At 41.4% G+C, this 27,595-nt stretch overlaps 2 protein-coding genes across 3 annotated transcripts in view; both read left to right on the top strand.

Moving 5' to 3' along the window:
* The window catches only part of LOC117494413 (adenylate cyclase type 6-like), a 35,144-nt gene extending 19,852 nt beyond the window's left edge, over positions 1-15,292 (top strand). Inside the window, exons 4-24 of the mRNA XM_034145323.1 lie at positions 1,541-1,690; positions 2,085-2,206; positions 3,803-3,914; positions 4,192-4,319; positions 4,490-4,648; positions 4,725-4,866; positions 5,221-5,349; positions 6,571-6,599; positions 6,850-6,997; positions 7,110-7,207; positions 7,351-7,438; positions 7,585-7,701; positions 9,253-9,405; positions 9,517-9,692; positions 9,987-10,019; positions 10,105-10,134; positions 10,236-10,368; positions 10,572-10,835; positions 11,673-11,877; positions 12,051-12,175; positions 13,376-15,292. Coding sequence (XP_034001214.1) covers positions 1,541-1,690; positions 2,085-2,206; positions 3,803-3,914; positions 4,192-4,319; positions 4,490-4,648; positions 4,725-4,866; positions 5,221-5,349; positions 6,571-6,599; positions 6,850-6,997; positions 7,110-7,207; positions 7,351-7,438; positions 7,585-7,701; positions 9,253-9,405; positions 9,517-9,692; positions 9,987-10,019; positions 10,105-10,134; positions 10,236-10,368; positions 10,572-10,835; positions 11,673-11,877; positions 12,051-12,175; positions 13,376-13,504 — 2,670 coding nt within the window. The 3' untranslated portion in view covers positions 13,505-15,292. The remainder of the gene's footprint in view (positions 1-1,540; positions 1,691-2,084; positions 2,207-3,802; positions 3,915-4,191; positions 4,320-4,489; positions 4,649-4,724; positions 4,867-5,220; positions 5,350-6,570; positions 6,600-6,849; positions 6,998-7,109; positions 7,208-7,350; positions 7,439-7,584; positions 7,702-9,252; positions 9,406-9,516; positions 9,693-9,986; positions 10,020-10,104; positions 10,135-10,235; positions 10,369-10,571; positions 10,836-11,672; positions 11,878-12,050; positions 12,176-13,375) is intronic.
* A 1,679-nt stretch (positions 15,293-16,971) lies between these two features.
* galnt6 (UDP-N-acetyl-alpha-D-galactosamine:polypeptide N-acetylgalactosaminyltransferase 6 (GalNAc-T6)) lies at positions 16,972-27,046 on the top strand. 2 transcript variants are annotated; one of them, XM_034145324.1, is made up of 11 exons: positions 16,972-17,230; positions 18,945-19,453; positions 19,810-19,982; positions 21,775-21,924; positions 23,279-23,513; positions 23,599-23,716; positions 23,802-24,002; positions 25,056-25,187; positions 25,300-25,401; positions 25,822-25,980; positions 26,428-27,046. In XM_034145324.1, exons 2-11 carry the CDS (start codon positions 18,972-18,974, stop codon positions 26,539-26,541), a joined length of 1,866 nt encoding a protein of 621 aa, XP_034001215.1. In that variant the 5' UTR covers positions 16,972-17,230; positions 18,945-18,971; the 3' UTR covers positions 26,542-27,046. The 2 variants fall into 2 exon arrangements, with proteins under 2 accessions (XP_034001215.1, XP_034001216.1); XM_034145325.1 differs by lacking the exon at positions 16,972-17,230 and adding an exon at positions 18,684-18,826.
* Positions 27,047-27,595: the final 549 nt, after the last annotated feature.

Raw genomic sequence — 27,595 nt, 5'->3', positions numbered from 1 at the left:
TTGTATTGCAAGCACACGTTGTTAGATTGTCTTTGCCTTGTTGTGACAACAAGGGGTGAGTTATTGTGTTTACAGAGTAAACTTCAACTCAGCCACTACACAGGGCCTGATAGCACTCAACAAGTTTGTTTGAGTCTACTTTCATTTTAATCAATGTGTGGATGCTAAGCTAGTTCTTTTATACTCCCTTTTAAGAGCCGTTCATGAAAATATGCTGTGTATGCATGTATACTGATAATCATCCTCTATCTGCTGTTCTCCATCTCTCTTCAGGCGTCTTTCTCATGAACACAACTTACAAACACGCACACAAACACACACTGGTTTGGCAACATACCAGCCGGGGCTCAGATGTGCTGGTACTGGTGATGATATTTGTCATAATGTTGTTACAACAACTTGATTTAAATTCAGCCTTTATGTGCGTGCTGGGCCTGCATGTCTTTTTCTCATTATTGATGATATCATCTTCAGAGGAAGCACTCTGTGCTCTGGTCATGGGTCAAGTGACTTTCCCAGGCTGGAGTGTGTTTGTGAACATGGTGAGGACGTGTGTGTGTGTGTGTGTGTCTGTGTGTGTGTTTGTGAGTGTGTGTGTATGTGAGTCTGATTGTGAGTGTGCGCACATGCCTGTGTGTTTCAGAGGGGAAGTCCAGAGCTCAAGGCTGCGTTTCTGATGTTCGGTTTGGACTATTGAGAAGAGAAATCACTAACAGACTTTAACAGACTCGGCACACGCATCAAAAACACACAGGGACGAACAGAAAGTGGCTGCAGCAGCGCAGAGGAACGTTTTTAAGGACGATGACCCTGCAAAGCTAACTGTACACTGTATCTTGACTTCATTTGCTCAAGCCACAGATAATGTCGTTCTGAAGTTTGTTTCTCTGCATTCTTTGCGCCTCATTGTTCAACCGACATACCTCACTGCACTAGGTACACACAACAAAGTTACATTAGTGGCTGCTTCTGATTCTCTCCATCTAAAATTCAACATTCATAAAATGTAGCTCTGCTTTATGCTACTTTAAATTGCTAGATTTAAACAATAAGAAGCTGTTTAGCACGATCATATCTGTTTTAGCGCCAAGAAGAAATATTTTTGTATTACATAATTAATTAATCTGCCATTTTTTTCAATTTTGAATGGATTCCATAAACTCAATATAAAGATAAGATTAACTTTAAGCTCAAGAAGAAGCATAAGTAACAAAACAACTGGATTGACACTTGTCACGTCTCCCCGGTCTGCATCACAGACCCCTCTGGGCTTCCAATCTGCTGTTTCGAGTGCGACGTGAGGAAAATGTCGTCTTGCAGAGTAACCACGAGGCCACGCTTATCGTCTCTAACCAAATCACATCTAATGGCCCCTCAGACGTTTGAGGAATTCATTCTCCTTGCAGTAAATCCTATGACAGAGAGTGTTATCAATTTCGTTCATTGACCTCACCCAGGTCGGGCGGAGTTCACTGTATTCCTGTGATATGACATGTGCATGCATTTCAATCTCTCTCTGTCATGTTTGTGTGTTTTTCAGATCAGTGCTAATGTGCTGATCTTCCTGTGCACCAACATGATCGGGATCTGTACGCACTACCCTGCTGAGGTCTCCCAGAGACAAGCCTTCCAGGAGACGAGAGGATATATCCAGGCCAGACTGCACCTGCAGAGGGAAAACCAGCAGCAGGTACACACACACACACACACACACACACACACACACACACACACACACACACACACACACACACACACACACACACACGTTCAAGCAAATAAGTGAGGGAGGCTGTCTTGTGCGCATCCTGTACAAAAACTTAACACATACACAAATGCAAAAGAGCAACAAATGGGTGTCTCCATTTTCCAGTCAAATTTTTTTTGTCTAAATTTTTGAGGTCAACAATATGCTCTAAAGTATAACACGTATCTCTACTCCTCGCTATTTGACTAACACGTACCCACGCAGCTGCCAACGAGGCAGGGTGACTCATTGAGCATTCTTAACAGTAGAAACTGATGAAAATTAATGGGCTCTGTTTTTTTCTTCTTTAATTTCTCTCTCTCTCCCTCTCTATCAGGAGCGCCTACTGCTGTCTGTGCTGCCAAGGCACGTTGCCATGGAGATGAAGGCTGATATCAATGCCAAGAAGGAAGATATGATGTTCCACAAGATCTACATCCAAAAACACGACAATGTCAGGTAAACACAAACAGATTCACATACATGCTTCACCACCACTGTAACACACACTCAGAAACATGTCGGTGAGCTTTGCTAGCACCAGTGGCTCTGACCTCACTCCGCTGACTGATGTGTCAGTTACAGAGTCACTCCAACAGCTATTTCCCTGACAGCATGTATTATGCATGTTGTTGTTTATTGACACTGACAGCACCGGCTGCAGTAAAGATATTGACTTAGGTGCACTGCTGTGCTTTCTGTAGCAAATGATAGGAGGCAGACTTGAAGTTGGCTGCCCGTGTCTCAGCCCTCTCCACTGGGCTTCAGCCTCCCGAGTGAGAATCTCTCAGTGCTAAACAGCTGATTGAAACTCTCCATCCATTAGCCCAGCCGGTGCTCTTCAGGATGTTGTAGGGATGGTGATGGAGGACAGTGAAACGAGGTTGCAGCAGCAATCCTCTGTTAGAGGTGACCCAAATAGGTGCAGGTGATGTACTTAGTGAAATAATCTGTTGCGCTGCTGATGCTGCTCTACTAAGGTGTACACTTTCAGGAACAATCCGTTATTCAAGTCTAAATCCTGCTGTCTTTTGTCCCAAAATGATGCCTTTTTTTTGGTATATATTTAATGTTGTCAGTCCTTATATGCTCCAAATTCTTATCTATATATTATCTATAAGTTAGACCTGTTTAATATGGATGTTACTTTACCTGTAATTTACTTTGGCCCTTACAAGATCTGTTAATTGGAATTACAAAATGAAGACTTTTACACTTTAACAACTTATGTCTGGCAATATAGGAAGTTTTGTTTTTGTATTCCCTTTCTTTTTTGTCAACCGGCACAATAGGGGTGAATTGATTTACTTTTTCTGCTCACTTAAAGTCATATGAAAAATCCATACAAAATCTCCATCTTTCTCCAAAAACAATTTTCTGGTCAGTAAAATCCACAGAACTGGCAATTCATTTTATTTGGCGCTATTCCTACAGTAAAATGTAGTTCCGGTGAAAGCTGTAACAGTAACAGCGGAAACGATAACTTGGATGAATAAAACAAAACTGCTTGCCAAAAGCAACATCCACTGCATACTAGATAACACGAGAACATGAAAATATGTTTGTGTGCAGATTTATGTGTGAGAACCCTTTTAAAGATAATACATTGCATCATGGCTCTCAGCCTTGGTCAGGGTGGGAGTCGCAGATGGGGTCTGGTGGCTGTAATTAAGGGCCACTTCTCCCCGAGTGGATGACCTCACAGGACCAACAGCGCCATCTGTCGCCTTCAACTGGAACTCTTAATGTATGCGGTGTCATTTATCCTGGCCTTTCATTGCTATCAAAAGTTAGCAATGAAAGGCATGCAGACAGGGGGAGGAGGAGGTGACCTACATTGGCCTAGAATGATGAGAGCCAGAGCTGAACAAATGTCTGCCTCTCTCCCTCCCCTGCACACATGGCAGCTGGACAGTGAGCAGAGAGGCGCTAAACCATGCTAACTAACTCTGTACTTTATTGATTGATCTCATTCCCTGTCTCATTTGTCTTTCTTTTCCTCTCTGTTTGGATATCCCTCTCCCACACTTCCTTCCTCCATCTCCTCTCCTGCAGCATACTGTTCGCAGACATCGAGGGCTTCACCAGCCTGGCGTCCCAGTGCACGGCGCAGGAGCTGGTCATGACGCTGAACGAGCTGTTCGCCCGCTTCGACAAGCTGGCGTCGGTGAGCAATGAGCGAGAACCTGCCGCTGCCATTTTCACAGCAGAACTTTGAGCTACTGTTGCTTATGTAACCATAAGTATGGCAAAGGCACCATGATGTACTTGTTCAAAAGGGGGAGTTACTTAGGCATTGTGTAAAACATCAATTACACAATGTTCAAGCTGATGAGTCATCTCAATTATGCATAAAAAGTTATTTATTTGGCATGAGCATGCTGTGAATTGGCTGTAATGCAAGGCTTTTTATTGTATGTGTGTGTTTGTGTGTTGCTGTACAGGAGAACCACTGCCTGCGTATTAAAATCTTAGGCGACTGTTACTACTGTGTGTCCGGGCTGCCTGAGCCCCGGGCTGACCACGCCCACTGCTGTGTCGAGATGGGAGTAGACATGATTGAGGCCATCTCGTGAGTCAAACACACACTAATGCACACAAAGATCAACACACTGAAAACAACAACAAACACCCTTACAGTTTCTTGCTTTATTTATGGAACACAGGGTACAGAAGAGAAGCTGTGAACCTGAGGGTGACACTAGTTTTTTTTACAATGTGTGTGTGTATGTGTGTCTACAGGCTGGTGAGAGAGGTGACGGGCGTTAATGTGAACATGCGGGTGGGCATCCACAGCGGGCGCGTGCACTGTGGGGTGCTCGGCCTGCGCAAGTGGCAGTTTGACGTCTGGTCCAACGACGTCACGCTCGCCAACCAAATGGAGGCCGGAGGGAAAGCTGGGTAAGCCCCTCCTAATCTACCAATGTGTTCTCCCATAGCTTGTTTTGTTTCTTACACACTGTTTGTTTGTGTGTAGGCGTATCCACATCACCAAAGCCACACTACAGTATCTGACCGAGGACTACGAGGTGGAGCCTGGGTTTGGAGGAGAGAGGAATGCTTATGTGAAGGACAACAATATTGAAACCTTCTTGGTGCTGGGCTGCAGCCAGAAGAGGGTGAGTTCACAGTCTCACACACACACACACACACACACACACACACACACACACACACACACACACACACACACACACACACACACACACACACACACACACACACACACACACACACACACACACACACACACACACACACACACACACACACACACACACACACACACACACACACACACACACACACACACACACACACACACACACACACGTCCTTGATTACCTGCTTGACCTCCTCAGAACTTCACACTAGTGCCATATTTCACACAGACAATATAATGGCTTGTCACCTGGCATAGAAGACCTTGTTCGTCAGAGCATTAACTCTGAAGGGGGTTTCTTCACTTTCAGAAAGAGGAGAAAGCCCTGATGGCCAAGATGCAGCGAGCACGTGCAAATTCTGTCGACGGACTGATGCCACGCTGGGTGCCTGACAGATCCTTCTCCAGAACTAAGGAGTCCAAAGTCTTCAGGCAGATGGTGAGAGAGACACACGCAGGGAGCACTTAGCGGAGCACATGGCCCCATTTCTTCTTGTCTGTAACAGATCTATTGTTTCGTCCTCTCCACTCTCTGAAATCCAATCTAGAATAATGATGTACTCGTAGAAGTAGTAGTTTTATTAGATTTTTCTATTATATATCTTTCAAGGGAAAGAGGCCTAACTTCCTTTGTCCTCATAGTATCTCTGAAACTAGAATTTCCGTCCTGCTTGGCTCTAGGGATTGCTGTGGCTGTCTAAAAATTGTTAAAGACATTTATGCCCCCCACAGGATGAACTGTCATAGCTTAAATTATCCCATAGGGTTTTCCTAAGCACCATCTTTAGGGAAAATGTTAAGTTTGATTTACACTAAATATTAAAAATAATGGCATTCAGACTCAGCTGCACTTTGTGATTAGTGCTAATGTAACTAAACTATTTTTGCAGTATTGCTTGCAGGTGACAACAAGTTAAACAACCCTCCTATAATTTTAAACTTTGTATTTCATTTCTCAATAACGCCCACAATAATATATCCTGTTTATTTTACGGCAATTAGTCAATGTAATCATGCTAACCAAGATGCCAAAGATTGTTAAAAGTATACAATTGAACCATAAGCGTGTTAGCACTATTATCATGAGTAACTGTTCCTAAATGCAGCCTCATAATGCTAACAGTATGTACACTTGTTCTGAATTGAAATGCTTGAAAGTAAAACATGTGTACTGAACTGTATGTAAGGTAAAGCCTTAAGGAGACAATAAGAGGGTGAAGAGAAATATTGATCTGTTCCCGTCAAACAAACAGAGTACCAACAGGTCTCCCAGGGGTTTCCAGTGCAACATTCACTACTGAAGCTCATCCGATGTGGACGCAGCTGCAGATATTACTCTCTCTCACTCTCTCATTTCCTCCTTCTCTTAATGCTACGAGTCTCATTTCCTTGTCTTTCCTAAATTTCCCCCCTTCTCCTTCTCATTTTGTCCTCTTCATCTCAGAGGGTTTGAGCCCCAGGGGCAAAGAGGGTGTAATTTGAAACCTCCGAGCATTAATTAAAACATCAGTCTGGCTCTCGGGGATTAGCTGTGCAGATGTCTGAGTCTTTGTATATTTTTCCCTTTTACTGTAGCTACACAATAAGCCCTCCTTTCACTTTTGTGCACTTTCTCTGCATTTTTGTCCTTATTCTCACCCTCTGTTTTTGTTTCTCTCAGGGCATTGATGAAGCATCAAGCAAAGACAAGTGAGTATTTTAGTTTTTGTTATTAGCGTGGCTTTCGTTTTAGCGCTTGACTGGCAGATTGTCACTGTAGTGGTCTTGCTTTAGAGCCCACTGTTGGTTTTATACAGTCAGATTCAACCCGGCGCTAAAACCATATTAGCTCTGAGTCATCCTGCCTGTCACAGCATAGGCCAATTCCCTCACACACACACACACACACTCACACACAGTTACAAACACACAGTGACCTATTGTTCCATCTGCCTCATAGCCGCTGTGCTCAGGAGGCTCTGAACCCCGAGGATGAGGTGGATGAGTTTCTTGGACGAGCCATCGACGCGCGCAGCATCGACCAGCTGAGGAAGGACCACGTCAAGAAGTTCCTACTCACCTTTACGGACATCAACCTTGAGAAAAAGGTCAGTATTTGATTGGAGTTGAAATTCACCATAATATCTAATCAAACAAGCACACATCGTTCTCTTGAATTGAGCTACAAGGAAACTTTCCTGATTGATTTTTCATTTCCAGTACTCCAAAAAGGTAGATGATCGGTTCGGGGGCTATGTGGCCTGCACACTCCTCGTTTTCTGTTGCATCTGTTGCATTCAGATCATCGTTTTCCCAAAGTAAGTAGCCCTCTCCAAGAAGTTGCCTTTCCCAGTTTCCCAAGTTATTCTGTGAGCAGGAAATGTGCTCATGATTAGTTTATGAGGATTGAATGAGAGTTATACAGTACATCCTAATGAGCCTGTTTTCTCCTCTTCCGCAGCACAACACTTATGCTCGGTCTTTACATCAGCATCTTCATCATCCTCGCCAACATCCTCTTCATCTGTGCCATCTACTCCTGCATCAAAGTGAGAAACAAATGTCCTCTCCACTCACATGATTGCTCTTGCAGATATATCTTCAGATAAGAGTCATTGTCATATGTCTTCAGCCAGCATCACTAATGTTATTAACTCTCTCTTATCTGATCTTGTCCTTGCTGTATGTATTCAAGCTCTTCCCAGCTGCCTTGCAGACTGTGACCAAGAAAATAGTCCAGTCTCGTGCAAACAGCACTCTGGTGGGCGTCTTCACCATCCTCCTCCTCTTCATTTCCTCCTTTGCTAACATGGTACGGACTACAGCTCTTCATTTTGTGACTTGTAACAGCTGTGATTGTTTGTTTCCAGTCGACCCCTACATGGACTATAGAGAATGGAATGACATATCTGCCTCAGATGCATTTGTCTTTCCTTCCATGAATCACTACATCTCAGATGTTTTGTGTAAATTCTTGTCTTTATTATACTTTTTTTAATGCTAAATTGTTTATTATTTGACCTACTATTGCATTTAGATTGTTTATGTTCGCACCACCAGATACCAAATCAAATTCCTTATGTTTAAACGTACGTGGCAATAAACTTGATTCAGATGTTGATGGTTAGATTTTGAAAGAAGTTTACAGAAAATCTTGCACTGGTCTGGTATTTTTTTAAACGTTTGCCTAAAGCTGTGATTAATCATAATTTGTCACTGTGACAGATTGGGTGACAGATCTGAAACAATTTGTAACCATCAACTTTTCATGTTTATCACACTAGGATTGCATTTGTGCGTGAGTATACTAAAACAAAACTTTCATATCTTGAATCACAAATGCCATGGCCAAGAAACGCGTTTAAAGTCATGTAAAGATTACATTGTTTTATCAACACTGAAACCTCATGCATCATCAACATCAAAGGTACAAAGTAATCCACAGAACAGTTCAGCAGAGAATAAATACTGTATGTACTTTACCTGCTTTGCATTGTAAAGGAGAGATAATATGTCTGATTGTGGCTCTGCAATCTTCCCTTCTGCTCCACTCTTATGATTGGCTGCCTGCAGAGTTGTTTCAGCCTCTGATTGGCTGCTCTGTGTCACAAGCTAGCCAAGTTAGACTTCAAGAAGCCCTAATCAGAAGCTTTCTTTCTTAACTGCCAGTAGTGGAAAGTGAAAAAGTATTTCTACCCAAGTACTCATTTTGCGGTTCTTATACTTTACCTATGTTTTCCTTACTTTAGTAAAACATCTGAGTACTGCTAGAGCAGCTGCTTTATCTTTACATGGATGAGCATTCATAATTGTTCTCTATTTATTTGACAATAATTGTATTTTGATTCATTCATAATTTATAAAATAATGCTATTTGAGTACCTACAGAATGGTGCAGAAATTATTTTCAAATAAAACTCAATATTTTTATTTTATTAACATTTTAGGATTAGACCCCTGATTACAGTGTTTACTGACTGATAGGCCCAAGGGCTCTTGATAGAAATGCATTGCCAATATTTGAATTATTTTGGTAATTCATTCACCATAGCACAATTGTTCAAATGTGAAATGCCCCACTCAGTACATTTCCACTGTCTATTTTTTAAAATAACCAATAAACAGGTGATCATCAAAAAAGGTTTATGTTACGTGCAAATAAAGAATTTTCAGATGTGTGTTAAAACTGTTAAAAATGTATATTACTTCAGTGCATTAAACTGTCATTTAATGGGGACAAAATCAAGTATTGAGATGTTTAATAGTTGTGGCTTTCTATGTTTTAACTTTACATGTGTGTGTGTGTCTCTTGCTGTTTCATTTATTAAAACAGTTAAATGACTGTGTTGTTCTCCCCCGTCAGTTCACCTGCAGCAGAGAGAGCCTGAAGGACTGTGTGGCCGTGGAGCTGAACATATCTAATGTGAGTCTCTGCCTTCTGCACAACCTCACCAAGACCGCAGAGGACGGCCTGACTCTGTGTTCCAGCCAGGCCATGCCCTGCCATTTCCCTGAGGTCAGTCCCAGAACATTTCAGCATGTGTCCATATTGTCCACGTGTGCGTTTGTCCTAAGTGCACATTTGAATACTCCTAACCTTCCTCGTCCTCCTCTTCCCTCGCTGCAGTATTTCAGCTACAGTGTTCTGCTGACCCTGCTGGCCTGCTCCGTGTTCCTCCACATCAGCAGCACAGGGAAGCTGGCTCTGATGCTGCTCATCCAGCTCACCTTCCTCCTGCTGGTGGAGTGGCCTCAGGTGGCCCTGTTCGACAACGCAGACCTGCTGGTCCTCGCCAGCACCCTGTGAGTCCCATGCATGAACACACACACACACACACACACACACACACACATACACACACACACACACACACACACACACACACACACACACACACACACACACACACACACCACACACACACACACACACACACACACACACAGTACTACCTAAAATTAAGCTATTTGGCTCAATACTGTGGTTTAGGTCATGGACATGGCCTATTAAGTTTTAGATAGTAGAAGACCTACTTCCTCATGGACCGGATGGGCTCTATTTCTATTTTCTCATTATGCTCTCATCTTTTTCCTCAGGCACCTATCACCTGTTAATGATTCCTTACAACAGTAAGTTGTATTATCTTGTTTTCTACTGCGTAATTTCAGTGATTTATCTGCTCTGTAGTCATGCCTTTCTCTTATCTTTTTGTAGGCCTGGTTTCAATGAAACTGCAGAACAGTGGTGAGTGGCTTTCACTAATGTACCATTTAGTGTCTGTGAGGTTTCCTACATTTAACTCCTTGCAAGATACTCATTATTCAATTTTCCCTTTTCCTCCGCAGCCTGGAGAGCGTGTCCAAGGTATCCTTAAAGGTCATGACCCCTGTAATCCTGACGGTGTTTGTTCTGGCTCTTTACCTGCACGGCCAGCAGGTGGAGTCCACTGCACGCCTTGACTTCCTCTGGAAGCTGCAGGTAAACAGATTCACGTGCAGAACAGAAATGATGCTAATATTATCCACACTCACTCAAAGGCTTTTCTCACAACACATTTTGATCAGTGACATGTCAAAATATCTTCCATGAAAAAGGCCTATAGCAACACCTGTGAAAACGTCAAGAAACCATTTGCATGACATCGAGACTGAGTACCTACATTTGTCCCCGTCCTTCCTCAGGCAACCGAAGAGAAGGAGGAGATGGAGGAGCTGCAGGCGTACAACCGGCGCCTGCTGCACAACATCCTGCCCAAAGACGTAGCTGCCCACTTTCTTGCACGGGAGCGTAGGAATGACGAGTTGTACTACCAGTCATGTGAGTGCGTCGCTGTCATGTTTGCCTCCATCAGCAACTTTTCTGAGTTTTACGTGGAGCTGGAGGCTAACAACGAGGGAGTGGAGTGTCTCAGGCTGCTCAACGAGATCATCGCCGATTTTGATGAGGTGAGATGGGAACGAAATATAAGAGATGAATGCAAATTAAATTGTGTTTGTCTTGCAGTCAAAAGTCATATTTTAATAAAACAAAATACAACAAAGAAAGCCATTTATGTTTATCAACATTTGAATGAACACAAGACAACATTTGCATGAAGCTTGAACTTCACTTTGGCTGCAGGAAATGTGAAATGCCAAGTTCATTGCTTGTGATCTGTCTGCTGACAACTGCAGTTTTCCATTGTATAAGCAAACAATAGTAAGTAATTTGGCGTTTTAAAAGTCATGCTATTATGATGATGGTGATTTCATATTCTGTTAGCACTCAAAGTCTGCTCGTGCAAGCCTTCTGAAACAGCAAAGTAAAGTTAGATACTCTAACAAAGTTAACCTAAAACGTACAAAACGTTTCTGTATTTTTGCTTCAGCATTTTAAACATTGTGCGATTGCGCATCTAAGCCAATACAGTCTGTTAAAGAAAGAACAATACCAGAACCCTACATGGCACACTTAATGTGCTAAATAAAAATCAACCTGCTCATTTAAAGAACCAGGCAGGCCTAATATAATCAGTGCTAGAAAAACAATTGCTTGGCCAAAAGGAAGATATTTATTATTCTATCCATGTGGGAGGACATAAAGAATTTAATTATTTCATCTTTGATCCGTTTATTCTTTACGTGTCAGCCTATTTGGTTTATGTGTAGGACGTAAGTAGTTTTTCCAGTTGAATTTCTCGTAAAGAGTTTGTGTGTGTACTCCTGGAAACCCTGTTTTCCTTGGATACAACCCTAGTGTTTATAATGTGTATATAATATCTTATTTGTGCTCTTTGTCTGTAGATCATCAGTGAGGACAAGTTCCGTCAGCTGGAGAAAATCAAGACCATCGGTTCCACCTACATGGCAGCCTCTGGCCTCAACGACTCCACCTACGACAGGGAGGGCCGCTCACACATCCTGGCTCTGGCCGACTACGCCATGAGGCTTAGGGAGCAAATGAAATACATCAACGAGCACTCCTTCAACAACTTCCAGATGAAAATAGGTAAGCCAGGAAGGTAGAGTTGGGGCCTGAAACATGATCTCCTCAACCTTCATTTAAAACAAATCCTTCTCCCGGTCAAATGAGAACTTTTGTTATCTACTTCCTTAGAAACAGCATTGTAATTGAGTGGATATGGTGTAGTAATGTAACACAGACAGATGATTTGTTCTCAGGGTTGAACATGGGGCCAGTGGTGGCGGGGGTGATTGGAGCCAGGAAACCCCAGTATGATATCTGGGGGAACACAGTCAATGTGGCCAGCCGCATGGACAGCACAGGAGTACCAGACTGCATCCAGGTACTGACCCACAATTCTACCGTGTGTTGTTTCGTTCAGATTCAGATCACTGCATAAAATAAAAAAGTGTCTTTACCATTGGCCTACATACACAGCACAACATACAGTTCACACACAAAAAAACGTCTAAAAGTGACAAAGTGGCAATCCTAATAAAGTGTTAAGTGGATTGTCCTTCCACTGGCATGAACACAACAAGCATTTTCCAAGTTTTTGTTCAGTGAATCAGCCAATGTGGAATATAATGCCAGTTACTGATTAAATCAGTCACTAAGCTGATGCCATTAGTCAATCCAACATGAAAGTGTGTATCAGTTGTGTTTTTTTATACCCACATTTTTTTTAAATTACACTGCAAACATTGCCCTAGCCGAGAATTGTTGATCTCTCAAAGGAATGTACAGTTAAATAATTAGTTGTGGTTTTTCAAAGTCACACAAAAAATCTGCCAGTGCAGTTTCAATCAGTGCATAGTCTTCTGGTTCAAAGTGTCCTTTGAGCGAGAATCCCTGTCAGCACGGGACATGCTGTTCTTGAGCAGAAATTGTGTTTTCTACTCATTCGTGGTTATGTGGTTGATGTTAACACTCATTTTGAAATGTGTAAAAAACAACAGCTCAGCTAAGAGCTTTAGTGAAATTCTTGTGGCCCCAAATCAAATCCATAAATCGTCTGGTTCAAAGATTACAGTCAGAACAATGCTGCCATCTGCTGAACAGTGTGTGTTACTGCAAATACAAATCCCTTCGACACACTAATGGTTATTTCCATCATCAATTAAACTGTTGATAACTGTTTTGTTCAGTTTATTTATTACCTATTCTATGACGTTTTAGACAAAAAGATAAAAATATAGTTTTAATCAACCAACTGTCTAAAACCCCAATATCTAATTTATTAGACACAGAGAAGCAACACATCTTCAAATCAAATAAATTCAGTTTCAAATGATAAAATAGAGAAACGTAGAAAATTCTCACTTTGAAAAGTTGGAATGAGTGAATATTCGGCATTTATTGTATGATTTATTTCCCAAAGATTAATTGATTCTTAAAATAAAATGTTATTATCGAATTGAAGTCAATAATCTAAGTCACGTAAGGGTTATTATTTTAAGTGAAAATGGGACAGACAGTGTTTCTCTTGGAAAGGGTTGAGTGTCTCATGTTCTGGGTGTCAAATGTCCGTGTCCTCTCTTAGGTGACCACGGACTTATACCACGTGCTGGTCAACAACGGTTACAAGCTGGACTGTCGGGGTGTTGTCAAGGTGAAGGGGAAGGGGGAGATGACCACTTACTTCCTCACCAGCGGTCCCCCGGGCAGTTAACACCAGGCCAGCCGACCGCAGCGTGACTCCCACTGCACGGACACAGACTGCAGAGAGACTGAGTGGTCAGCTCGGCCATGAGCACCGAGGCGCGATGCGAAACACTCGGGGGACGGAGGACGGGGGACGGAGGACGGCCAACAGAGGTGCGGTCGGCCTGTCTGTATGTTGTCAAGATGCACACATGTAGGACGTTGTTCATGACTGAAGGATTTTTCCCAAGCTGCTCGAGAAATCACAAAGCCCAGTTGCCTTAGGACGGAAGTGGCTATGCTTGTGTTTATGAGCAATAGTACAAGTATTTCATCTGGAGTCATTATTTATTTTCGTGTGGACGGATTTTTGTGATGACCTTGTACAAATAAGAAGATAAATATATATATATATACAAATGTTACTTAAAAAGAATATATGCAAGGAGAACATGAAGGATGAACATGACCAAAGAACAAATGTTTGATATGAAACCCACACTAATGATTCTGTTCAAAAGTAAACTGAAGTAATTTATTCATCTTTTGAAAGCAAATGCCACGGTAACGTCACTGTCGTTGATAGGGACGAACACTTTTATTGTTGTGTACTTATTCATGAAGGAGAACACACACATGCACACATACGCAGATAAAAACGCTCACAATAACCTTGGCTTGGACTTGTGTTTCTTATCAGGGCCTTATTTGTTCTTCTAGCCTGTGATTAGCCACAGTCTGGACACAAGGCTGTTTGTGGTTCACTGAAATGTACGATTGATTACTCACGCCCTGCAATTTATTTTTGGTTCAAGCCAAAAAGTATGAAATGAAGGAAGAACCGTTGCATTTAGTATCCTGGTACTGAAGAGAGATTCTGAAACATTTTTATATAAGTGTGTTTGAGTCATGTATGTATGGGTGTGTGTGTGCAAGTATGGGTGTGAGCACACACAGCTGAATGCTGATCTTTATCTATGAAGGGGCATACTGTAACTTTTCACTGTGAGGTTTTTATGATACTGTATGACAATGCTTTCTTGCCAAACTGGTTGCTGCAAGGCATGTTTTATATTATTCCTCTGATTTATTTGTCCATTCCTGATTTCTTGTGTCAAAATGATAGTTTGAAGAGAATTGTGTCTACTGCAGACTGTGATTCATTTTTTTCCAACACGAGCTCAAGCCTCCGAAAACATTTAGTTTGAATTGTGTTATAATGTTTGAACATAAACTGGTTTCTTGACAGCATCAGGATTAACTGTATGGAGGAGTTCTCTGTCTGCTCACAAGTATTGCCTTCAGATTATGCAATTCAATGGTCCGCGTACTTCATGGACCAATATTCACAACTTTACACAACAGTATTTTACCCGATCTGGCACATGGAGGTTTGTATCCCCGCAAAATGAGTCGTTCAAAATAACCATATGAATGTATGTAATAATGACTATTTTTGCCCACTAAGAAAATACTACTGAAGAAAACCACTCTTGACATTGCCTTTGGTACTGAAAAAGGAGCTTAATCATTGTATTAGAAGCCAATCTGATTGGACATCATGATTTGCTGAAAAACGAGGATGTATTTTACATTTGGACAAGCTTTACACCTGGTGTTGATACACTCACTTTTCTGCCTGAGCCAAAAATTGCCACATCATGTGAAGGCTACAAAATAGGTACTTTGTTTTGCTTATCCCTATTATTTATGGGGTTCCTTTTTAAATAATGGCAGAGTTTAAAGAAATAGTGCAATGATTTATTTGATTCATTTCCCATTGGATAAGAAATAATAAATGGCTGTTTTTCATTGGTTGTGTTTCTTTTATTGGTTTATTATTTTTGTTGAGCTCTCTTCAGTAGAACATTGATTTTACAAAATAGCACAACGGCACCACCTATCTTCAGTAGAGCAGAGCTCTGTTGAGGGGAATCAATTGTGAAAAACATGTTAATGATGATTGCTGTTTTAGAAAAGGTCTGAATATTACAGACAGACGAAAATCCCAACAATGGTCTTAAAACTAATTAAAAAAACGTTCACACAAACAGGGACTTCTCTAATAGATCATTGTACAACACAGCTTTAGCCTGCTTATTTGTTTGGGTTTTTAATATAGCTCTCATGTCAATCAGCAGCCTGCAATCAAGATTTCTCCCTGTGACAGTAACCTGAGAGATGCCTCCTTCTCCTTTTCTGAATAAATCAGTCTACAGTTTCAAGAGGGTGATACAGGAGAGAGTATTTAATTGCTTATACATGAATAATGTATTTCTGTTGAGGTAATGGCAATGTTCACTCACAGCACTCTATGCTGAACATTAATTAAGCAACATAAATTCCTCCTAATCCCTGATGAAAAAACACTAATGTCACCATAACAGGCCCATGATACAGGGACTTGTAATGTGTATGTAATACACTCTGGTTAACAAGTTAGTGTGGCTATTGTAGCTCACATACATTTGTACTAGCTGCATGATATATGAAGGCTACATAATTTGTTGCTATATGTTTTTACCAAACATTTTTTATTTGCTTGTTACCTTTTTGTTTAATTTATTTTGTAGTCTTTTAGTGTTTAGCACTTTACTTTAGTATTTTTATTGTATGCTACTTTATAGCCTACATACTCCACTACCTTCGAGGTGTAGTTTATAAAGTAAGTAAGCGTATCTCAACTTTTACCAGCTGTGATGAACAGATATATGATTATAAAATGGGACATATCGCACAATTAGCCCTCTTACTTTTGGTACTTACTACGTTTGGTTTATTTTGATGCTAAAACGTTTGTACTTTTACTTCAGTAAGATTTCAAATGCAGGAATTGTACTTGTAACAAGAGTATTTTGAGGTCAAAGAAGTACTCATATATCTTGTACTTAAGTACAACTACCACAGTGTAGGAATTCTAAGTACAAAAGTATTAGCATCAAAATAAACTGTGTTTATGCACCATGTATACCAAGGCAATTTTCTGTATGTGTTAACCTACTTGGCAATAAACCTGTTTCTGATTCTGATTTCTGATTCTACTTAAAGTCCCAAAAGTAAAAGTACTCATTATGCATTCCAGAATTATGTATTATATTGGATTATCTTATTTTATCTTATAATTATTGATGCAGTGTTTATCAAGGTAAAGGTGCGGCTAGTTGAGTGACTTTGTATACTGCAGGGTAGCTGCAATGGAACTAAAGATATGAAATACATGTAGTGGAGTAAGTACATTTTTTACCTCTGAATTGTAGTGTGGTAGAAGTACAAAGTAGCAAAACATTGAAATACTCAAGTAAAGTACAAGTCTCTCAATGGTGTACTTGAGTACAACACTTGAGTACATGTACTGAGCTTCTTTACACGACTGTGAATTGTACACTGTTGTATTTCTACTTTTAGAAACACATCAGTGTACTTCCTCCACCGCTGTTGTTTAGTGTCTTCTTCCGTGTTTGGCTCAGATTGACGGACACTTCTATAGGAGCTCGACAGTGAACGCGCTGCACGGAAATAAAGAGTTCCCGCGGCCAGCAGGGGACTCACTCCATCTAATTATTTCAACAAATGGCACCTGTTCGCTTCAAAGGAAAACACGGGAGGCCACGAAACTGCTGTATCCTGGTTCGCTCAGAACTCCGGTCTGACGGCTTGTACAAAGTAGAAAGTCCTGCCGCGAGTTCATTTGGAAACACATTGTTGAAGAAATCAACCGGAACAGGTGTAGGCGACCACTGCTCGTGAATTTTAGGTAAGCGACACGGTGTCATTTGTAATATTGACTGGCATGTTTAATTCATTCCTTTTAAATAAGTGATTTCTAGAGCCGCTAAAGAGATAAAACATGGGCTGAAATATTCTGAATGAAAACAGGAAAGTCACAACTCTTCCTCTTTCATTTTGCTGTATCGAATCGTTTTGCTGAATGACTTGTGTCTGTTCTTGGCACCTTTTTTTATTGTCTATTTGCGCTTCAATATGCTGTAGAAATCTGATATCACTCGTGATCTATTTTATATTCAATTGGCTTGAGGGAATGTGTAATCTTGGCACAAGATTTACAAACTCTACTCAAGCTGATTTAAAGTTAGTCAATAATCTTTCCTTCTTCCTTATCCTTTGTTCTAATTGTCATTACAACAAACTGGACCAACTGGTCAGTTGTGCAAAGTAACATTTACTCAAGTACTGTACTTTAGTACCATTTTAAGGGACTTGTACTTTACTTTTTTGCTACTTTGTACTTCTATCCAACTACAATCGGGAGGTAAATAGTGTACTTTTACTCCACTACATTTATTAAATACCTTTTATTTACTTTTAAAATGTTGATTAATGATTTGTATTATTTTCAACCTTCAAATAAAACTGCACCTGGAGTTACATCCTAAAGCTACCCTTCAGCAAACAAAGTAATTAAAACTAGCTGCATCTCTACCAGCTTTGATAAGACTTTATTGCATCAATAATTATAATCAAAACATATCATATATTATTCAGAAATGTGCCAATTTGCATGATGAATACTTTTACTTTTGGTACTTTTAAGTATATTTTGATGGTAATTATGTTGTACTTTTTGTTGAGTAACATTCGCAACAATGCAGGACTTTTACTTGTAACAGAGTATTACTACACTCTTGCGGTACTTCTACTTTCCCCACCTCGGCCACTGGTGAACCATTAGTGAAAGTGTAGCTTGGACTGTGGTTGTTTCCTTTTCTGGAACACCCAAAGACTGTCCTCTTGAATCAATTATGAGGGAGGCTGGCTTGAGAATAGATTAAATGAATTATGAACCAGTGAGAGTGAGTCTCAAACTGAACAGTGATCACCTGCAGACACAGATATCAACATTGCAGTGATATCTTGTGTCACATTGCAGGAAAAAGCCTCTTATTTTGCCCAGGCAGGGTGATGTTATTGTCCTGTCATGTTCCACGTAGCTACTTCCTGTAGCAGATGACAGCTGGTCATTACTGGTGATGTGACTTTGAGCAGGGGTGGATTCAAGGTGTTATGTGTCACTTATTAACAGATGAGGGACTTGTGGTTTGTTGGCCTACCTGCTGCCACGTGGGTCCTGGAGGATTGTGGCCGAAGCAGGTGAATTCAGGTGTTTAGAGAGAGGTGTGGTGTGTTTGTTCACTCTCTCCTCCTCCCTGGTCTCTCCACCCACCCTGTGGGACTGTTTCCTAAAGAGACGAGGAGGAGCGACAATGGCAAGGTTTCCTGCTGCTATGACACTTGCACAGACGCACAAACCGGTTTAAGAAATTATCTTCTTCCCTGTCGTCTTTCTTTTGCCTCGGGAATAAATCACAGAATGTTTAGAGGGTAAAAGCAGGTAAGGTTTTCAGTAGAGTTGGTTTTGAATAAAGCCTTAAAACCCTCAGGCTACATGCAGGAATAGTTTTGCAGCCAGTACCTGAGGAATAATTTTGTTTGTTTTCTGTTTTTAACAGCCTCGGGAGCAACATATATTCTGAAAAATGCGTCTGTTACTTCGACGGCGTTTGTCCCCCCTTAAACTGGTGCTCCTTGGGGGGACTCTCTTCTTGGTGGTCATAGTGGTGCTCCAGAGGGATGTTGGCCCCTCCCCAGGTGGTGACCCCTGGTTTCAGGAGCTGGTCGTAAAGAAGGATAAAGTGATGGTGATGGTACGAGACGCTGTCCACAACATTGGATTCCAGATCAGAGCTCCGCAGCCAGAGTCAGTCCAGGTGCAGCCCACCGAGGACACCAAATGCCCCGCTGGAATCTACACTCAGACTGAGCTCAAACCTCACCTGGAGAGACTGCCTCAGGACCCCAATAGCTTCGGGGCTGATGGGAAGGCATTTTTGAAAGACAAACTGTCCCCTGAGGAGGAGAAGGAGAAGGAGGAGGGTATGACTCGCCACTGTTTCAACCAGTTTGCCAGCGACCGCATCTCACTCAGCCGTAGTCTTGGGGACGACACGCGGCCTTCAGAGTAAGAACATGTTCTCAAAATAATATGACACGCGGTAGATTAATCGCCCTTTCACCAAGAAGAGTGCCAACAGGCCAGATAATATCTTAGGTCTCAGCTGGGTCACGCTCGGAGCAGTTAATTATTTGCATGGATTTTCATATTGTGCTCACAACACAGACTACATGGCATTGAGCACATGTAAATGGGCATTATCTGGTGTTGTAAAAACATATTGTTTATTTATTCAGCCAAAAACAAGTATTGGTTTGACAGGTATGTGGCTCTTCAAGATATGTTACTTTTAGTCAGATAGGCCTCTCACTCCGACACTCTCTTTGTCTTCTTTTTTTTCTGGCACGGTGCACGTCATTCAGGTGTGTGGAGAGGAAGTTTCGTCGCTGTCCTCCTCTGCCTACCACCAGTGTTATTATTGTCTTCCACAATGAGGCCTGGTCCACCCTCCTCAGGACGGTCTACAGCGTCCTGCACACGTCTCCTGCTTCCCTGCTCATAGAGATCATCTTGGTAGACGACGCCAGTGTTGCAGGTAGGAGAAATATAAACACACACACAAATGACCACACATAAGTTGAACACTCGGAACATATAAAATAACTTTTGTAAGAGTTTCGCAGCAATCACTTTTTTGTGATATTTCTGCTCTTAATCGGGCAGTAAATGAGAGAAAATGTGTATGTTATGTTAACCTATTGAGTGCCGGGGAGTTGGTGGTTCAGTCATTTGAATGTAAGTATCTAAAAAACATACATTATGAAATATTATTAAACGACACAATATAAAATCACCAGGAAGCTCTTGTCAATCATTTATTTCTAAGGGTATACGTGGGGAAACACTGCAGAGCACATTTGGAAAATCAAGAACTTATAGGTGATGTATTAATTAAACTGACCTTCAAGTTTGTAGGGCATCAATCCACTGTATGCTGTGAGCGTTGATAAGAAAGGTGTCGGCTTGTGTTTTTTTAGCAGCTTGCACACACAGTAACAGGCAGGCGGGTATCATAAATAAACATGGCACTGTGTATTTTACTATAGTTATGTGCAATAGGCTGACCTCTAGTGAAATACGAATTACTGTGGTGCGCACCAACATGACAAAAGACTCTCCGTGAGCTCCTCCACCTCGGTGAGAGTTGGCAAAAGTGACAGGCTTCTTTTATCATAGCTGTTCCAGCTTTGACATACAAGTGTAGCTTTGTTGTATGTTTTGCATAGGAAAATGTTTCGCAGTCCAAACTGAAATGCTTCTATGACTTCACTGTGCAAACTGTTCACTTTGGGGAACTGTCACAGATAACTGTGCAGCAACAACATAACACAGTTGTCTGGAAACATTTGGTATCATACTGGACATTTTAATATACAAACCTGCTGTCACTCCCCCTTTGGTTTATTGATTGTTCTGTACATTTGGTTAATTTTATTCACTTTAGTTCCAAAACATTTGGCTTCGAAGTGAAGCAGGTATGTAAACGACTGAAGTCATGCACATCTCTTCATTTGCTGTTAGATACTTCAGCATTTAGCAGAGTTGAAACATCCTCTTTGTATTTGAGGTTATGAAAATAACTGTCAGTTACCCTCAGCTGTATTTCGTATTAAGGAACTTCACTTTTTGCTACGAGCCCAGCAGCTCTGTCACAACGTTTAAACATGCGGTTGGTCGGCAGATTGATTTAGATGGAAACCTGAGAGATTGTTTTTGGTTTTTTTTGTTGTTTTTTTAGCCTTTATTTATACAGGTGTAAAATCTCATTGAGACACAACGTCTCATTTTCAAGAGAGACCTGTCAGTGGTAACACTACCACACAAAGTTACAGACAGACAGGACACTAAACACAGAGGCAACACTAAAATACAACATCGTGAAAAAGTAGTCATTGAAATCCATATAAAGTAGTCAGATATAGCAGGTGCAAACACCCACAGATGATTTCTCCAGCTTTTTTAAAATTAGTTTAAAATCCGTGATGGGTATCAAACCTGGAGGTCATAAAAGGGGAAGTATAACCCACTCTTACCAGAAACCTTTCCACTTTGTTGCTATTTATTCTGGCAGTGGTCTCAAAGGTATACATAGGATTGTTTCACTTTCTTTCTGGGGCAGCAATTATCCATATTTATTAATATTTAATGCTGAAAATAGTAGTTTCAATGACAACTTCTGTTTCAAGTCTGTTGCATCTCTGACTAAACTCTGCAACACTATAGAGTGTAGTTTAAAATGTGCACCGGTAACCATCACATTTTAGAATACATTTGCATTGTTTTTAAATGAAGATGAGGCGTAAACAATAATGTTTTTTTCCTTACAGAGCACCTGAAGAGCCAACTGGAGGACTATGTGAGTCAGCTGAAGATTGTCCGTGTCCTGAGGCAGCCGGAGAGGAAGGGCCTCATCACTGCCAGGCTGCTGGGGGCCAGTGTCGCTCAGGGAGAAGTGCTAACCTTTCTCGACGCACACTGTGAGAAAACACACACACAACAACAAGAACAACAATACACAAGCCACCATGGCCGTTTTCAAGCATTAGTATGTAGCTACTTGGGGAAATTGCACTACTAGGGTTAGGGATTTATGTGTTTTTTTTTCAATATTTGCTAAATACTCACCATACTGCCATAAAGTGTCTCATATTTCCTTTAATTCTCTAAAAAGTTGGTTTGTGCTGTATAATGGCAGTATTTTGGATAAAATTGTCGTCATGATTGTTTTGCTTAAAGGAGAGGTGTCATGCTTTTCCGGTTATTACCCGTCCCCTTGTGTGTTATGAAGGTTTTTATGCATGTAAACGGTGTGCAGAGTCAAAACCCTCAAAGTACACCCTATAGCGAGTAAAACTCTAACACAGAAAATACCTCCCCAAAACGCCTCGTTGGAGATACGTCATTGTCCATTTGATTCTTCCGGGACGGGGTGACGTAACCCCGTACCCGGAACGAAATGGACCAATCCGTGGAGCCGTTACGTTACGTCCGCGGAGCCGTTAAGTTAAGCCCCCGCTGATTGGTCCAAATTGACCAATCCACGGACTTCCTCACACACACATCTGTGTGCAGGGAGCAGGCAGCTCTGCTGATTTCTCCTCCCTGGCTGCAGGCTGATAACAGACCGTTGGGATCGCGGCAAAATTCTCTCTGCAGACCCATTCTCACAGCGTTTATCAACCTTTTTCTTACTCAATATCAAGCCACACTTATTGTTTTTACTTCGGATGTGAGTTTGTGTGTGCTCAGGATGAGTTTGGCTGTGTTTCGCTATGTATCCTAAACAAGGAAACAACACCTCCACGGAGCTCAGCGCGATTCACAACGTCCCGACCAATCAGAGCACACTGTGCTCACAGGGGAGGGTGGGGGCTGGAGCTTTTGGAGCTACAACGAGCCGTTAAAGGCAGAGAGTGAAATTCAGTGAATACACGTAGTTTACAGAGATGCTGTATGAGAAACCAATGTGAGTTTGGAAAAATGCACAGTATAAATCTATATGAATATACCTCAACAATGGAATTATGATCAGTGGAAATGGCCATGACACCTCTCCTTTAATATCAATGGTTATTCATGTCTCGGTCCAATTAAAAACTTTAATCTGTGTTGTATTTCATGCACTCATCAGTAAAACGTTCAGTAGACCTATAAATTATACTTTCTTGACCACAATTTGTTAGAAACAGATAGTGCTTGATTACAGCATGCTTGAAACGAACACAATGTTATGTAATACTTGCATGTTGAAGCCATGCATTGCCCTCTCAACCCATCATAACTCTGTTTACCTAAACCGAAAAGATAGTTAAACATATTTGTCTTGTCTAGGTGAGTGCTTCCACGGCTGGCTGGAGCCCCTGTTGGCCCGCATTGTCGAGGAACCCACCGCTGTGGTTAGTCCAGAGATCACCACCATTGATCTTACCACCTTTCAGTTCAACAAGCCCGTGGCCTCGAGCCGCGCTTACAACCGAGGTAACTTTGACTGGAGCCTGTCCTTCGGCTGGGAGCAGATCCCTGAGGAGGCGAGGAAGCTGCGCAAGGATGAAACCTACCCTGTAAAGTAAGAAGGATCCTGTTGGTTTCACTAAGAACGAGCTGAATCATTTAGGTGTATAAACATTTGTATCTTTCTCTGCAAATTACAGAACCCCTACTTTTGCTGGAGGTCTCTTCTCAATCTTGAAGACGTACTTTGAACACATTGGAACATACGATGACAAGATGGAGATCTGGGGCGGTGAAAATATTGAGATGTCCTTCAGGGTAAGTCTCTATGTCTGTACTCTTTCAGTGCCACACATTTAACAAGTCTATCTGCATTTGTAGCTATGTTAATTGTGATCCACAGGTGTGGCAGTGTGGGGGTCAGCTAGAGATCCTCCCATGTTCTGTGGTGGGACATGTGTTCCGGTCCAAGAGCCCCCACACTTTCCCCAAGGGCACAGAGGTCATCACTCGGAACCAGGTGCGCCTGGCCGAGGTCTGGATGGACGACTACAAGAACGTTTTCTATCGCCGCAACAAGAACGCTGCCGTTATGGCCAGTGAGGTTAGTGAGATGGAAGTAACACGATGTTATGTGCACTGTGGATACAATGGCATTTATCACCCTGATTCCACTCAAGCGGCAAACTCCAAGTCTGAAAAGTGAAGCCAATAAGGTTCATAAAGTGCCCAAACCGGCTTTCTTTCTAAAGCAAGCAGGGCTTCACTCATGGTTGTGAAATAAGTCCATAAAATAATGAACCTCGTCCTCACTAGATATATTAACAAGAGCCAAGTGCTCTTTAATACAAAATGAATAATGTTCCTTTTTGTAAATTATGCTCTAGTTTACAGTAAAATGAACCATTAGGCAGCAAAAGCTTTAGGACATGGCCATCTTGTGATTGACCGTTTGCCACCAAGTGGAAGTCTGTGTTTCCATATTAGAACTTTGACCCTTTCACAGTGTGTTTTTGCGTTATAATATATTAGTCATGCCTAAAAAGGTCTCATTATATTAGTTGTTTCACACTCTCCTGTAACTTCTGGTAAAAAAAACACAAGATAGCAACAGCCAAAATGCCAAATTGAAGTCCTCAAATCTGTAGTGCACTACTAACCAATGGTTGAAATCATGGTCACTACGTCCACTTCTTATATACTATGCTGATGCCACCTGTTATGACCGGCTCGCAGGCCACAACGAAAAGAGATGAAGACATACGAGGGTTTCCGAAAAAGCAATGGCACATTTATTGTGGCAACTCAAAAAGTAACACTGCAGTGGGTTCTGCGAACAATCTCTACACGTAAAATGAGAGGCTGGGCGAGGGGAAGGGATCCCGGAGAGAGTCGCGATCGCCCCGTGACTCCGAGCAGCTGGGCTTAAGTAGAACCTGTTGCGCAGGCCAGGTGTCCCCAGTTATGCTGATTGGCCTCCTCAGCTCCACACCCATCACAGGACCTGCACCACACACGCACACTAACCGGCCACAGGCTCTGGGGCCGTCACACACCTTTTTGTACCTTTTAACCTATCATTTGCTTCAACAAGTTGATGTGTTAATATACGTACTTGTACTTTTTTTTTTTAAATATGCCTCTTCAATGTTTGTAGAATAAGTTTGGGGACATCTCTGAACGTCTGAATCTGAGAGAGAAGCTTCACTGCAAAAACTTCACCTGGTTCTTAAACACAATCTACCCAGAGGCCTTCGTTCCAGACCTAAACCCAACATTGTTTGGAACAGTAAGTCACATTTCCATTTTTCTTTATGTGCAAATCAACAATATGATAAATGACACAAGTTACATACCCTCAGATGTGTCTTACTGTTATTTCATGTTTGTGTTTGTAACAGATTAAAAACTCAGGATCACAGAGCTGTCTGGATGTTGGAGAGAATAACCAGGGAAATAAACCAATGATCATGTACACCTGCCACAACATGGGAGGCAACCAGGTACAATGACTCACACGTGTAAAATTAAGATTTGAAGATAATATATAGTAATATTAATAATCTTTATTGGTATAGCACATTTGTACAGTGATGTAGCTTGAAGTTCTTTCCAAAAAGATGCAACACATTTACACAAGGGCATATAGATTATAGATTTAGACCATAAAAAGACAATATATGATCAAATATATTTACAAAATGTACAAAAAAAGGGACCAACAAGAATAATGATATTAATTAGAAGCCAAATTAAATAAATATGTTGTCAGCTTTCACTAAACATTTCCAGAGAGCCGCCACCTTTAATAGCTCTTGGGTCAGGTATTTTATACTTTCGGAGCATGGTTATAGATCTTTAGAAAATAGATAATGGTTTGATGTTCCCTGTAAGGTCTCTGATTGAATGATTGTCTCTTCTAGTATTTTGAGTACTCCTCTCAGAAGGAGCTGCGTCATAATATTGCAAAGCAGCTGTGTCTTCATGCCATGCCGCAGCCAGAGCCCGTGAAGCTGGAGCTATGCCAGCGGAAGGGGAAGGGCACCAGTGTGGCACCGCAGGAAGAATGGATCCTAACAGAGGTGAGCAAGGGCCAGACTGAAGGAAAACGCTTTGTGGTCAACGCTTGTTCACATTCAGTTAGATGAGGACTTCCCTGGTTGTCATGAGGTTGCCTGGCAACTGGCAGAAGTTGAAAGTGTTATGGCAAAAAAAACATATACAACTTTTTTTTGTTTGTCTTTACGCTTTTGTTTTCGTACAGATAGACAAAAGATGTATGTGTTGATTGTAGTGCGCTTCAGAGATGCTAGTAGATGAGCTAGCTATTTCCCCTGCTTCCAGTCTTTATGCTAAGCTAACATGCTGCTGGCTGTAGCTTTACATTTAGCAGACAGTCAAATGGTGGTATTAATCTACTTATTCATTCTGCTAGAAAGCAAAGAAGCACAATATTCCAGCATACAAGTCTTATTTATTGAATTAATTTTCTATATTAATTAATCTTTTTCTCTGATGCTATTTTCCAGGAACATCTTCTGAAGAATCCCAGCAGTGGGAAATGTTTACATCTGCAAAGAGGCCAGGTTCAGATGGGCGACTGTAATGCTGCTGACCTCTTCCAGCACTGGACCTTCAGCTGACCTCCCCATCCGCCCATCAGGTGACCCCCTCACCATGTGTCCCCTTCCTCAGACTCGGGCCCCATGGAGCCAGCTCAACATTGATCCAGAAGGATTTCATGCTGTGGAGCTTGGGGCATTCGGCCCTACTTAGTGGACATTCAAACATGGAGGACAAAGAAAAGACAGTCCTGGTCACTTCACAGAGGAAGACGTTTGGGTTGGCCTAAATCTGTTTTAAATTTATTTATGATGGACTCTGAAGAAAAACATTTTAAAGGTGGCTGGGGATTATCAGAAACTTGGACTTGGCCTTCAGCAGTGGCAGCTTGACTGTGATAGATTGGCTGTGAACTGCAATTATCTCATTTCAGTGAATTTACACTTGAAAAATAAAATAACCATTTAGTGCCTTTTTTTGTTCTGACAATGAATGTTGAAACATGACAGTAAGCACAAGTCTTACTCTTAACCCGAAAGCAAGAGATGTCTGTTTTTAATAAAAAGAAAGAAAGAAGAAAAATTATCTTTAATGATTTTCTTTTTATTGCCATAAGTATTACAAAAATCAATCGGGAGCTTAAACTGTGAAATACATTTAAGTTATAGCCAGCTTCATCTGTCCTTAAAGGTGGGGTAGGTAAGTTTGAGAAACCGGCTCGAGATACACTTTTTGTTATATTCCATGGCAGTGTTTCCCCTACCATTGTCTTGGCGCTGCGACCTGCCAACGGAGCCCCGCGCCCCGCCTGAAATTCAAGGTGTTTTTTTTTTTTTTTTTTTTTTTAAATTATAAAAGAAATATATATATATATATATATATATATATATATATATAGCACCAAATTGCAACTGAAGTAATCTATCTACGGTCACTTTTCACATTGAACATGTGCTCTTTTATTAAATAAACTAAACGCCTATGTTATTTATCCAATGTATGTGCATGTTTCAGTGTCCACTGCTTTGCGTATTCACATTCTCCCTCCGCTCTGTTTCTGAAGGGCGGGGCAAATCTGCATTATTGTCCCGAGCTCTGGGTAAACCCAGGGGAAACACTGCATGGAATGCTCTT

Source organism: Trematomus bernacchii, unplaced genomic scaffold (genome assembly GCF_902827165.1).
Source record: "Trematomus bernacchii unplaced genomic scaffold, fTreBer1.1, whole genome shotgun sequence".
Classification (NCBI taxonomy): Eukaryota; Metazoa; Chordata; class Actinopteri; order Perciformes; family Nototheniidae; genus Trematomus; species Trematomus bernacchii.
This window is presented reverse-complemented; position numbering and strand designations above follow the sequence as displayed.

Bases quoted from the DNA above. Each gene is read 5' to 3' on its own strand.
- galnt6 (XM_034145324.1), top strand. From the start codon at position 18,972: ATGCGTCTGTTACTTCGACGGCGTTTGTCCCCCCTTAAACTGGTGCTC. The intron at 21,925-23,278 runs GTGAGAAAACAC...TGTCTTGTCTAG, and splicing joins AACCTTTCTCGACGCACACT to GTGAGTGCTTCCACGGCTGG. The intron at 25,402-25,821 runs GTACAATGACTC...TGTCTCTTCTAG, and splicing joins ACAACATGGGAGGCAACCAG to TATTTTGAGTACTCCTCTCA.